Source organism: Brassica napus, chromosome C1 (assembly GCF_020379485.1).
Source record: "Brassica napus cultivar Da-Ae chromosome C1, Da-Ae, whole genome shotgun sequence".
Lineage (NCBI taxonomy): Eukaryota > Viridiplantae > Streptophyta > Magnoliopsida > Brassicales > Brassicaceae > Brassica > Brassica napus.
The window spans coordinates 24,148,305-24,162,869 of record NC_063444.1 but is presented as its reverse complement, the minus strand read 5'-3'; the positions used below and the strand labels follow the sequence as shown (position 1 = coordinate 24,162,869).

The 14,565-nt window shown below is 35.7% G+C and overlaps 2 protein-coding genes across 2 annotated transcripts; one reads left to right on the top strand and one right to left on the bottom strand.

Moving 5' to 3' along the window:
* Nucleotides 1-9,141: 9,141 nt before the first annotated feature.
* LOC106373551 (glutathione S-transferase T3-like) lies at nucleotides 9,142-10,006 on the top strand. The gene is made up of 3 exons (XM_013813710.1): nucleotides 9,142-9,172; nucleotides 9,224-9,291; nucleotides 9,353-10,006. Exons 1-3 carry the CDS (start codon nucleotides 9,142-9,144, stop codon nucleotides 10,004-10,006), a joined length of 753 nt encoding a protein of 250 aa, XP_013669164.1.
* Nucleotides 10,007-13,095: 3,089 nt separating this feature from the next.
* Nucleotides 13,096-14,176, bottom strand: LOC106373550 (protein NOI4-like). Its single transcript, XM_013813709.3, has 3 exons — nucleotides 13,948-14,176; nucleotides 13,575-13,826; nucleotides 13,096-13,488 (listed from the first exon to the last, which is right to left on the bottom strand). Exons 1-3 carry the CDS (start codon nucleotides 13,954-13,956, stop codon nucleotides 13,465-13,467), a joined length of 285 nt encoding a protein of 94 aa, XP_013669163.1. The 5' UTR covers nucleotides 13,957-14,176; the 3' UTR covers nucleotides 13,096-13,464.
* Between the last annotated feature and the right edge of the window lie 389 nt (nucleotides 14,177-14,565).

Below are 14,565 nucleotides of genomic sequence, written 5' to 3'. Positions count from 1 at the left end.
TGTACTAATGAGATCCCATTCTCGTATTGGCACACTTCTATGCCAACATAGTAAGTAAGCTTGCCTAAATCACTCATGTCGAACTTGCTTGACATATTATCCTTGAACTCTTTGATCATCTTTCGGTTTGTACCAGTCACGAACAGATCATCCACGTAAACTGCAACAATTAATAGCTTTCCTTCTTCTAACTTGCGATACACCGAAGGCTCCTTAGAGCACTTTTTAAATTGAAGCTCGCAGAGTATCTGGTTTAGTTTATTGTTCCACGCCCGTGGAGCTTGCCTTAATCCATATAGTGCTTTGTTAAGCTTATACACCTTTCCTTCTTCTCCTTTCTTTTCATAACCCTCAGGTTGCATAACATAAACAGTCTCTTTTAGCTCTCCATGTAGGAATGCTGTTTTAACATCCAAGTGATGCACCTCCCATCCATTCGTAGCTGCTAGATTAACAAGAAGTCTTATTGTTTCAAGACGTGCTACTGGTGCGAATACCTCATCAAAATCAATTCCGTGACGCTGCACATATCCTTTAGCCACTAGCCTTGATTTGTATTTGTTGATGCTTCCATCTGCGTTGCGTTTGATCTTGAACACCCACTTAAGGCCAATGGCTTTGGCACCATACGGCAGCTCAACTAAGATCCATGTATCATTCTTCTCGATGGAGACGATCTCTTCCTCACAGGCTCGTCTCCACTCCTTTGATTCCTTAGCTTCATTCCAATTTCGTGGCTCATGATTCAGGTACATCAATATCTCTTCACCAAGTTCTTCGGCAAGTAGAATATAATCGTCGAGGTACTTTGGCTTGTTGTGTTGCCTCTCCGATCTTCTTAACACTTGTGTTTCTTCTTCTATTATCTCTTCTTGGTCATCAGTAATCGCTACACTCTCAGGTGCTGTTTCTTCTTCTTCGTTAGTAGCGTGCTTTAGACGCAGCCGTTCCTCTCTCTCAATATGATCATCGACTCCGTGATTACCAAACTCTCCTATGGATATCGTGAAGTCTTCGATGCTCTGGTTTTTCGTGGTGACCTCACTCCAATTCCATCCTCTTGACTCATCAAACACTACATCTCTGCTTACCACTATCTTCTGAGTTTGTGGATCTAGTAGGCGATAAGCCTTTGATCCTGGCTCTGTGCCTAAGTTTACTAACATTCTTGCTCGATCATCTAATTTCTTCAAGAGCTTTTTATCTGTTTTTGAATAAGCTATGCAACCGAACACTCGTAGATGGCTAATATTTGGCTTCTTGTTACGAAACCCTTCATACGGAGTCTTCTCTTTCAAGGCACGAGTGGCCACACGGTTTAGTAAATATGTTGAATGTCGTATAGCTTCTCCCCAAAGGTAGTTTGGCATATGCATATGTTTAAGGATGCTTCTCGCCATCTCTAACAATGTTCTGTTTCTTCGCTCCACAACTCCGCTCTGTTGCGGTGTGTATGGTGCCGTGAGGTGTCGTTTGAGGCCAAAACTTTCACAGAACTCGTTAAACTCCCTGGATACGAACTCTCCTCCCCTATCTTTTCTGAAAACTCCTATCTTCTTTCCTGTTTCTCTTTCTATCACCTCCTTGAGCCTCTTAAACTTGTTGAATGCTTCACTCTTCTCCGTTATCAACATTGTCCACATGTATCTTGTGTTATCATCAATAACCACAAATATATATCTATTTCCCTTTGGAGTTCTCGGTGTTATAGGCCCACACAAATCGCCGTGGAGTAGCTCTAGTTTCTTTTCAGCTCGGTATGTGGTTACTTTAGGAAAGGGGTGCCTCGCTTGCTTGCCAAGTAAGCATGAGCCGCATACTTCTTTTCAACATTTATACTAGGAAGCCCGAGTACTAACTCCTTTTGTATCATCCCCTTTAGAGACTCAAAGTTTATGTGCCCTAACCGAGCATGCCAGCGCTTTGTTTCACTTGTCGAGGATAGGTACAAGCGTGCATTGTTTCTGATTCCCATGTGAACCTTGTACAGTCTATTCTTCGATCTCTTTGATTTCACAAGTAATTTTCCATGTTGATCATGCATCGTCAACTCTTCTCCTCGTAACCTTATGTCACAACCCGCTTCTGTAGCTTGACCCAAACTTATGATATTACTTTTCAAATCAGGGATGTAGTAAACATCTATCATCTTCCTAGCTTCTCCATTGCAATCTGTAAAAGAAATCGTACCCTTTCCTTTGATGTCTATCCTTGAATCATCTCCAAATCTTACCTTTCCCGTGATGGTGTTGTCTATTTTTGAAAAATATCTTCTATCTCCAGTCATATGGTTGCTTGCTCCATTATCAAGATACCATATGTTTTCTCCTTCACAACTTGTTTCGTATTTTTCAGGTAAGACATTCTTCTCGTTTAAAAACACCACCTCATGCATCATGAGTTCATCAGCTTCTTGTGTCTCTGTATTGTCGGTTTCATGAGCCTCTTGTAATTTGAGAAGAAGCTCCGGGCATTGTGCAACAAAGTGGCCAACCTTGTCACATCTATAACAGGTTATCTTTGATGCGTCTCTTTCAGCATATCCTCTTCCTCCATTGTAGTTTTCATTATATCCTTGTCCTCCATTATACCGGCCACGTCCCCTTCCTCTGTTGTTGTAAGGACGTCTTCCGCCTCCTCTACCTCTTCCTCTAGATGAATCTCCTTGGTAGTAGTTTGAGTTGTCTGAAGGATATGATCGATTTGATTGGTTGGTTTGGCCGCTTTGTCCTTCATTATTTGCGTACATCAGTTTAGTTTGATCTTCTTCTCCATCTTCTTCATCTAAAATTCTTTCTTCGTATGCCTTCAAACGTCCAATGATGTCTTCAAAGTTTGTTTTGTTAAGGTCTAACACCTGTTCGAGAGAGGCTACAATGTGTATATATTTCTTTCGAGGTAAACTTGAGAGAAATTTTTTCACCAGCTTGGCTTCCTCGATGATAACTCCCAACGCGGATGACTTAGAGGCGAGTTCTGATAATTTTCCACCAAAATCGTCTATACTCTCGGTCTCTTTCATCTTTAATCTATCAAACTCGTTCATCAACGTTTGTAGTCTTGCTTCTTTTACTCGTTCTGCTCCCACATATCTTGCTTTAATGGCTTCCCATACTTGTTTAGCTTTATCAAGTTCTCCTACTTGCAAGATTAGCGACTCTGGTATAGATTGAAACAACAATGCTAGTGCTAGGTCGTTTTTCTTAGCGTTCGCTGTCTCTGTCTCTATTGCTTCCCAAACCTCATGTACCTTCAATGTGATTCTCATCCTCATAACCCATACTGTATAATTTGTCTGGTTAAGCATAGGGCACTTAATCGAAGAGGACCCTCCTCCTTCTTTTACCTTACCGGTTGCTTCCACAATATCTCCCATGGTCTCTGTTTCGGCTCTGATACCAAATCTAGAAATTGAGCTTCGATAGTATGAATGTATGAACACACACAATAAGAACTCTTCTTATTTATCTCTTGAGGAAACTAACTCAAAACCTCAAAACTCTCAAACTCATAAAACTCACACATTGGATCATCTCATGATCTCTCTATTTATATCTCTATGTTTTTCCTAATCCTATTAGTAAATACATATGTTTAGATAAATCTAAACTAAAGATAACCCTTATCTTTATTCTCCCACTTCTTTTAGGATTTAGGTTTGCTTCTTTCTCAAGCTATCTTCAAGCTTACTTCAACAATCTCTTCACATCCCGTACATTCACCCTCTATATGTCTATCCTCTTTTTGATTCTCACCACTCCACAGGGCCACCAAAAGAAATCCCATGCATCAATCAAAGAAAACGTCAAAATATACGAGATGGCTCTGGCTTCTCTAATCTTCAACGATGTTGTCCCAGGCTTGGGGGAGGCGAAGCTGACCTTCAGTTGACATCCTTCGAACAGACATTCACAAGTTCCTTCGTTGATCATCTGTTTGCTTACCCTCTTACTCTTGATTTTCATATTTTCTTCTACTAATCCCGACACCTGTTAAATTAACACACTGTTATTCATACCATCGGGTTCAGTCCAATAAAATTATTAATTGAAAATGCTTCGAATCAATGTTTTGCTATTTTCTACTAATGCGGAATCTTCTAAGTAGAAAATCTGGGAGTAGTACAGCAACAAATATGTTTACAGTTGAGTTTGCTCCATTCTGTTACGCCAAATAACTGTAAGTTCATATTGTTATTGTAAAATTGAAGTCTGTTTATTTTTTTTGGGCCTGCACTTTCGTCTGTATACGGAGAGAAAATATGTTATGATTTGAACTGATTTGGCTCTTTGTACTATCAGATCGATTGAAATATGATTTATATTGTAAATTGAGTTGTGCTCTAAATCATATTTCTATGACAGAGATTGTGCGTTTCTTATGTTCCAATTTATGTTTTTTTTTTCAGCCTGCAAAGCCTGAGACTGTGACCAAGCGGAGTCAGGTGGAGATAATGAAGGAGAAGAATAATTTCATAAAGTATCCTCATATGTCTGCTTCATAAATTGTCTATACAGGATAAGAATGTCACCAATAGAGGTTGCAGAGATCTGACTGTAACTTTGGTAGATATACAGTGGTATTCCATTTACAGTTTTTGGTTGTCATACAATGGGATTTGAGCGTAAATGTTGTGCTCCATTGAATAAGGCATTTCTTCTAAATTGAGCAGAGGAATAGGTTTAATTTGGGTATGTGTTTAAGGTACATAGGGTGCAAAAGTATATGGGGCAATAAACAAAATTAGAAATGGAACTTATTTAAGAAAACAGAATTGTGTCGATCTAATCGCTACTGGGCACTAAAAGGTTACTCTTACATTTTGGTTGAACTTGCATTTTATCGATAAATGTCATTGGGGATTATACTGTTTCACTTCCTTCGTATAAACCATCAGCAAGTACGATATGTTTTCTGTCATGACAGCTTTTCGCCTAAGTTCATAGCTGAGAAGGAACAATTGATAACATGGTTTCTTGATTGCGTATAAACTTGATTGCCTTGGTCAATCACTAAGTCTCTTAACTTCGTTGCAGCTTCAACAATTACGTCGAAAGAAGTCTGTCACAAACACTGCTAATAAACAAACAACCCGAAAGGCAGTACAAGCCAAGTAAAATCCTCCAAAAATTCTGGTAAGCAGAAGCTCCGTCTATTGTGGCGGCAGGAGGAGCTACATGCCTACGTCTCATGTGATGATGTGAATATCAGTGATGAGGTTATTAACTCCCCCACAAACTTCTGCAAATGTATCACCTCATGAGTATGTTCCAGTCCATGGTTCATTATCAGAACCTCATACGTATGAGACAATCGGCTGAAATATTTATCTAATACAATCCCTTAGCTTACCCAACGGCCGGCACTGTTAGGAAGCTTGGATTAATGTTGATCCCTCTTTGCTCTCCACTACTACGACTCTTTACAATTTTCGATTATTTTCACAAGCTCACAAGCAAAAGAATGTTTATGCTTATACATATGTTCTTGAAATTGTTATTTCTAATGCTAAATTAATAAAATCAGCATTTGTATGATTATGATCGGAAGATGACAGATATACATCACTTTTTCTGAGTTGAGAGAAAAAAACAAATGCTTGATTGTTGATTTGGTACACAATAAGTTCTATTCCTTTCAACCATTAAAACTAGATCTTTAGACAAACAGAAAACATTTTAAAATTATGAAATTTTCAGATAAATATTTATCAAAATAAAGTTAAAATCAATATTAAATTACTAGCAGCAAAAAAATTTCAGAAGAAAATCAGTTTAATATCTAAGTTATTAGGAAATCATGTAAATATTTTAACTAACAAAAAATGGTGTCCTAAGAATGTAAAATCACTATCAATATAAACTTAAAAATCATTGGGTAGTGATTAACATTTATAAGAAGAAAAATCTATCAAAATTTATATCACAAATATAAAAAACTACCAGGTTACAAAACCAAAAGGATAAACTGAAACAACAATGACTAAACACTGAATATGTAACTAAAAAGACTAGATAAACACACAGATAAGAAAAAAATGAAGACAACAATAACTAATTAATATAATTAAACATGTAGAAAATGAATAAAACATATACTGTAGAACTTCTATAAATTAATAATGTTGGGACTTTAAATTTTATTAATTTACAATAATTTTCTTATTTAGATTTCTTATTTTAAGATATATTTATTCTAAGATAAGAAAAATATTTGATGTTAGTGTATAGACATTAATTGTTATTTTTTGAAATTTGACATTTATATTGATTTTATTATATTATTTGGTGTATAATATATATATTATATAAAACTTAAATGTGGTTTTAGATATAATATTACTAAATCTCATAAAAAATATATTTAGTGTTAAAAAAATATATTAAGTCCATTGTGAATATAAAACGAACAATAAAATAATAGGTTTTTACTTACATAAAATATGTATATATATAAATTATTAATTTATAACGTTAATGGGACCATATATTTACATAGAATTTTCTAAAAAAAATATGATCTTATTATTTATCGATTTGTGTAAAATTTTGAACCGGTCAAAGTTGTAACCGACAAAATTTATAATTTATCGAGTATTAACTTATAGAAGTTCTATTATAAATGGTAAAAAATACACATCAAAGAATAAAGCTCCAAAATAGAGAGGCAGAATGAAGGTGGATATAGGCTTACACACTTAGGTAGATACATAATAAAAAAATATGTAATATAAATGAAGATTTAATGTTGTTCAGAAAAACTGAAGATTTTATATTTAAATTTATTGTAGGTTCAAAATTATGCAGCTAACTATATGTGATGAAAATATATATTTTTATAAAACTATTGAACCCCAAAGAGTGGAAAGGAAAATCATATATTGTTAACCAACATAAATTATAAAATATATAAAGATCAAAAACTTACATTAATTAGTCATATACCACATAATTAAAACAATGTAGAAAACTTAGTCATAACACCATTAACAAGAATTTTCTTTAACAATTACGTAAATAGTATTTCAAATCAAAATGAAAATTAACAAAATAAAATAAAATACAAAAGAATATACATCATACCCACGTAAAGGGTCATCGAAGCTAAATTAACATCAAACTAATTGTTCACATTTAGCGTGTTAGTTATGCTACTTATTTTTAGTTTCAAAAATTATAATATTATTGTCTAATATCTAAATATATATGATACTTAGTAAAATAACTAACAAATCATACTCCAAATTTACTGTAAAAATAACGAAAAAATAAAAAGTATTTAATGGGTAAGACATTTTTTAAAAACTACAAACTCAAAAAAAAAAATTCACATTTTCATCAAAATAATAAGTTAACAATTTAAAATATATAAACCGCGCCTAGCGCGGTGAAAAACCCTAGTATTTATAATATTTTAACATGAACAATATTCATATATATGAAGTGTATTCAATCGAGAGTTTAGGATAATTTGTACTAAGATAATAAATTGTTATTCAGTTATGAATTCTACCATGTCATTTAAAATTTAGTGTCATTGAATTCGTATGAAATATTGAAATTTACTGTTACTGGAAATATTTTAATTTAGTGATTTAGAGAGTTTTAGTGAATTTCTTATTATGTAACAAAAAATTAAATCTCATAGTTTGAAATATAATTATAAATTAAGTTAAAATAATATTAAATTCTCTAATTCACCTAAAATATTTTAAAATTCATTAAATTTAATTGCTTCTAATTATTTTAAATTTCTAAATTGAAACACCCTCTTAATATTTAAAATTAGTAATGGTCGGCATGGCACATTTTGGATGGTTGAATTTGAATGACTGACTGCAATGCAATTCCACAATTTCTCAAGTTACCAATCATAATCAAAGACTTCACGACCTACCATGTTGATAATGTCTTTAGTAAATACATTAGGTTGAATAATACTTCTTTTTTTTTTAGGTTGAATAATACTTCTTGGAACAGTTATTTTCAAACTTAAATTTACATTAGAAAATTAAGGAATATTTACATGTGTCAACCATTTTTAGATCAACAAAGTATTTACTCACAAGAACTATCATATACTATCAGATGTTTATGAACTACAACCTCATTTTACATATTTTCGTATTAAAAATTATAGGGTCCAAATGGTGACATAGGAAATTAAGTTGAATAGTCAATTCCTACTCATTCCTTAAAAATTACACCATTTATGGTGATTTTTCGCTGCGTTTGATTCCTTGTCATTCCTTGAATTTGAAGAAACTATAAAAGAAAAACATTTCTTATCAAAATTGATATGCAACAAAAGGAATAAATATTCATTTTTATTCATTTTATTTTGTTCATATTCATTCATTTCCTACTTGTTCCTATTCGTATTTTAATTGTCACCGGTTAGAGGCTTAGACTTAATTTTTCATGAGATAATAGTTTGACACATATACCCTTGTGTCTTTAAAGTTCGAAATCTAAAAACCCATAGGCAAGATTATATTTGGTTTACTGTTTCTAATGTCTTTACTACATGCACATCTTGGTTTAAAAAAGCGCTCGCTTACATTAAGGCGAAGCGTAGCGATGTCCCCATCTCAGCACCTCAAGGCGTGACGACATACACAAAGCAAACACTTCCTAGGCTCTCATACTAAGTGGCATTTTGCATAAAGCGACACCTTAGAGCATTGTTATCGCGAGCTCTTGAGCCGCTATCTTGCTTTTTTAGAATTAAAAAACAATAAAAATTGCCTAATTAAACAGGATACTTAGCTTAATGAAGGCACACATAATATCAACCCTCTCTCTCGCTCTCCACCGAAGCTTCCTCTCTCTTTCTCTCGTGTCTCCTCGACGACTCTGAAGGCATCTGGTGATATCTCCTCGGCGATGACCTCTCCGCGACGGAATCAACCGATGAGGAGTCGTCGACGGAATCAGACGGCGTTTCTAGCGGTTGAATCGTCGTTTCTGTCGCTCTCATCGACGCCTCCATCTATCTCTCGATCTCCTCGACGACTCCTCGTCTCTCTCGATCGCGTCGACGCCTCCGCGTCTCTCTCTCAATCTCCTCGACGACTCCTCGTCTCTCTCGATCTCGTCGACGCCTCCGCGTCTCTCTGGCTCTCCTCGACGGCTCTCCTCGATGGCTCACCTCGACGAAATCAAATCCAAAGGTAAGGCTATGTATTTGTCCTTTAAAGTCTGAATCCTTCTTTGTTATTTAGATTCGTTTGTTGTGTTGCATGCGTATCTTGTCTTTGTTTATGTCTCTATCTTGGATTCAACAGAAGAAGTCTCTTGTTTTTGTTTATGTCTATGTCTTTGATTTAACAGATGATGGCTTCTTGTGTTAGATGTTTGATCTGTTAGATGATGAGCAAAAGTATGTTGCCTTCTGGAAAAGAATTGCAAGGTACTTCAATGCTAGTCCGAAGCTAGCCGGGTGTGAAAAAAGAGAGGCTACTCACTGTAAGCAAAGGTGGCACAAGATGAATGACTTATTGTGTAAGTTTTGTGGTGCTTATGAGGCAGCAACAGGAGAGAAGAGTAGTGGGCAAAATGAGAATGATGGTCTCAAACTTGCCCACGAAATCTTCTTCAATAACCACAAAAAGAAGTTCACCCTTGAACATGCTTGGAAGGAGCTTAGAAATGATCAGAAGTGGTGTGATCTCTCTACAGCTAGACATGATGGAAGCTCCAAAAAGAGGAAGTGTGAGGAAGGTTCACAGTCTGCAAGCTCTAAAGGAAATGAAACTGACAGTGCTCTAGATGATGAAGGCACCACTCGCCCTCCGGGTGTTAAGGCTGCAAAAGGCCGTGGTAAAAAGCCCGTGGAGCTGTCTGATTTTAAGACTGTGTGGAGCATTAAAAAGCAAGACTTGGATATGAAGGAGAGGCTGTCGAAGATTAAGCTCCTTGACAGTCTCATTGGAAAACAAGGACCCTTAGCAGATTATGAAGAAGCTCTGAAGAAGAAGCTCGTTGATGAGCTGATGTCTATTTAGTTTAAGTATGTCTTGTTCTGTTTAGGTGTGTCTTGAACTGCTTAGATTTGTTGTTCTTGTTCTGAAGATGAAGCTGTGTAGTTAAAGTCTGTTGTTCTTGTTAGCTAAGATCGGATATAAATGTTATGGCACTGCGTTAATTTTCTTGTTAGCTAAGATCGGATATAAATGTTATTGCATTGTGTTATTTTCGCTGTCTCATGTTATCTCTTGTGTTGTTTTCAGGTCAAGACGAGTGTGGCATTGTAGATTCACGGAGTAGACAAAGTCACGGGCCAAGAAGAGTGTGACGTTGTATTCTTGTGTTGTGTCAGTTCACAGAGTGTGAAACTTTTGTTGTCTTGTGTATCAGTCACGAGCCAAGACGAGTGTGACGTTGTGTATCACTTGTCTAGTGGAAGCTTTGTTGTGTTTTGTTGTGTCACGGATTGTATAACTCTTTATCTTGTGTTGTGTCACGGATTTGTAAAAAAAATTTTGTCTTGTGAACCAAATTTTATATATAGTTTGCATTCTCTCATTCTCACCAAACATAACAATCAAAACAATATCATCTTCTCTCCTTCTCACCGAGAACGAGTCATCTCCTCTCATTCTCACCAAACAAAAGAATCAAAAACAATATCATCTTCTCTTCTTCTTCTTATAAAACCAAGATTATTAATCATCTTCAAAAACAATATCAGCTTCTCTTCTTTTTATTTCTCATTATCTTTATTCAAGCTTAATTTCTCTTTTGGATTACAAATATGACATCTTCTTCTCAAAACCCTTTTGAAGAATCACTTGATGATACATTTGATCAATATTTTGATCGATATGTTGATCAAACTTTAGAGAATTTAACCGTTGGTAATCAAGAAGAAGCAAGGAAACAAAGAAAAAACGAGCTTATATCGAAAGAAATCGTGAAGAAGGGCATATTCATTTATGGAATGATTATTTCAGTGAAACTCCAACGTATCCTGAAAATTTCTTCCGACGACATTTTAGAATGAACAAGCCATTGTTCATGCACATTGTTGATCGACTCTCGAACGAAGATGGTCTCAGAAGGATGAGTCTCTCTCCCCTCCAAAAGTGTACTGCAGCCATTCGTGTCTTGGCGTATGGTATTGCAGCTGATACGGTCGACGAATACCTCTGGCTCGGTGAAACTACAACTCGGTTATGTGTCGAAAATTTTTGGAAGGAATAATAAATTTATTCGGCGATGAGTATCTAAGAAGACCAACACCGGCTGACCTTCAACGTCTATTTGATATTGGAGAGTATCGTGGATTTCCCGGGATGATAGGAAGCATCGATTGTATGCATTGGAAGTGGAAGAATTGTCCCACCGCTTGAAAAGGGCAATATTCTCGTGGTTCGGGTAACCCAACAATCGTTTTAGAGGCGGTTGCATCGTACGATCTCTGGATATGGCATGCGTTTTTTGGACCTCCAGGTACCTTAAATGATATTAATGTTCTTGATCGCTCACCTGATTTTGATGACATAATAAACGGTCAAGCTCCGCAAGTCACTTATTTCGTCAATGGAAGAGAGTATCATATGGCTTACTATCTCACCGATGGTATTTATCCGAAATGGGCAACTTTTATCCAATCTATTCCAATACCACAAGGACCGAAAGCAGTTTTATTTGCTCAACGGCAAGAAGCTGTCTGCAAAGATGTCGAGCCCGCTTTTGGAGTTTTGCAAGCTCGCTTTGCCATAGTTAAAAATCCGGCACTTTTTTGGGATAAAATCAAAATTGGGAAGACTTGAGAGCATGTATCATACTCCACAATATGATAGTAGAAGACGAACGAGATGGCTACACTCAATTTGATGTTTCAGAGTTCCAAGAAGGAGAAGACACCGGAAGTTCACATGTCGATCTCACGTATTCTACAGATATGCCTACAAATATCGTCAATATGATGGGTGTTCGAACTAGAATTCGTGATAGACAAATGCATCAACAACTCAAAACTGATCTAGTTGAACATATATGGCGAAAATTTGGACGTGATGAAGACATCAACTGATCTCGGATGCATCTTTCTATTTTTATTGTATTTTTACTAATCTTTGTCTTATCATTATATATTTAAATCTATGTTTTATTTAATAAAAAAAAATTATCTTTTAAATTTTTTGTTTTTTAAGAACCCCAAAATAAAAAACTTACAATGGAGGCACTAAATTGTGGGGTCTCTTGATTAGGTTTCTTAACCTCACATTTATTACTTAATACTATTAAAAAAATCGCAAGAGACCCTAAAAGGGAATTTAGGATAATCATGCTCTTACTGATTTTGATTCAAACCGAATTGGTTTGTCAAAATAAGAATATTAAACCGAATTACAATCAAAGAGAACAATTACAATCAAAGAGAACACATACCCTAAGTTTAAAGTTAGGGGTTTTCCGCTATTCTTCTCCTCATTATTCACGTGAATTCAAGGCTTTGGTTTCTGGTGTTTCTTCTCCTCTTTTCTACATTGGTGATTACTCTTTTTTTATGTTTTGCTTTTAACTTCTATTGTATCTATGCCTATGTTACTATGTATATGCATTACCGTTTTATTGCTTTCATACACAGAGCGCTAGTTTTGTGTCGCAGGCGCCAGGTGAGAGGCGATCGAGTCACCCATTGCCTCACCACGCCATGCGCCATTTAAAACCAAGATGCGCCTTGGCTCCTGAAAATTTGGAGCTGACTTGCAAATTTAATCACCCAACCTGATCCCACAACTATTGGAGGGACCTGACTCTCCATCTTTTCATGGTAATAATGGTGGAGAGTCATGACGGTTCCCATGTTGTAGCTCCTCGGGTCGGTGCAAATGGTAATGAATGTGATGGTTGGAACCGACACCAAGCTTCGGAAGCTAACATAACTGATACCTTTTGTCTCTATAGTGGGTTTGAGTTTTCGTTACAAAAATGTTTAGGTAGATTATACTCTCCAAACAATATCTATGTGGCAAGCTATAGACAAATGGAGCCTGCATCTGTTCTTTCATTGGTTGTTTACTCGTCTTAACCTTTTTACTGGATTTTGCTCTAAAAAAGTTCATATTGGATGTGACGGGTGTTCTGTTCCAAATGGCAGCGGCTGAAACTGCAATAAGTTTAAGTTTTGAACAAGGATAGTGAATGTTTCGTCTCTTGGCAATGGTTTTTGAAGCCCGTAAGTCTTAAGTAATCATGTATTTTATGCAGTATGACATGCTTACAAAGGGCATTGTCTCAAATCTTTTATATAATAAAACCAAGAAGCAACAAGAACAACGTATATTAATTTATGTACACAAATGTAGCCAAAGCAAAGTTGAATAGAGAAACTCAACGAAGAAGAAAGAAGTTTGCAACAACATCTTATAATGAACAAAGATTGAAAACTACTCCGGTCACCGGTTCTGCTTCCTTATCAGTGTTTTCTTCAAAAAAGAGCCCGAACCATATTTTACCGGAAGCAAAGCCATTTCTTCTGCAAACATATAAGAACCTTATATCACGTGAGTAGTGAAGATTGGGTTTTGTGAGGTACGTATGAGGAAGAAAAAAATAACGTACCTTTTCTCGTGGGATATGGGAATTACGTTTATTATGATGGTTTTTGTTCTGATGGTTATGATGGTTGTTGTTTTTCTGATGAGACTCATTGTTTATCGGAGGTGTAACCAGACTCTCAGGTCCTGCAACAGCTGTTTTCTTGGTCTTCTTGTCGTCACGAGCGTTGTTGAAAATGACGGTGAATCCTTGGACAACGCCTGGACTACTCGCGTCCCATTCCCCAAACTTTGGCAGTTGTCTTCCTCTATTTCCCTGCACACCGCCAAAATAAAATGAGAATAGCCTCTCTTGATAAGCCAAAGTTTGAGACTTTTTCAAGATAAAATTAAGGACAAAAATTGTATCAAGATGTGAAGATGTATATTGTTCTTACCGTTTCCATTATCGATATTAGAACAGATGATCTCGGTTCTAGTACGACCAGAGACAGGTAATGATGATGATGATGATGATGATGATGATGATGATGATCTGGGGAAAAGGAAATGAGATTGTAATATAGAGGAGGAGAGAGGAAGAACGCGTCGTCCTTGTGAAAACAGCAACAATCTCCTTTTTTTCATACACACCTTTTCTCTTTCCCGCGGCTTTCCCAACAGAAATAACTAAACTAAATTAGTAAATATTAAAAATAAAAAATATTGAAGAACAAAGACTAAAAACATGGATCATGGCAAAAGTTCAGCAGCCTTTAAAGATTTTTGGGATTTGTTAGGTTGGTAGTATTTATATATTTTTCTTCTAAAAATTCACTTGATTTTTTAATTAAGTGATTTATTGACAATTTTTAGGCCAAAACAATTAGTCTGCGGACGGAGTGCATTTATATTTTGATGTTTTAAGTGGAAAACAAGTAAGGTAAGACCAATCCCCTATATATTATCTGAGAAGCATTACAACTTTTTTTTGTAGCCACGTGTCATCACTAGAATGATTCTTAGAATCATTAGAGAAATATGTTGGTCCATCTAATTATATAATAAGATTTTTA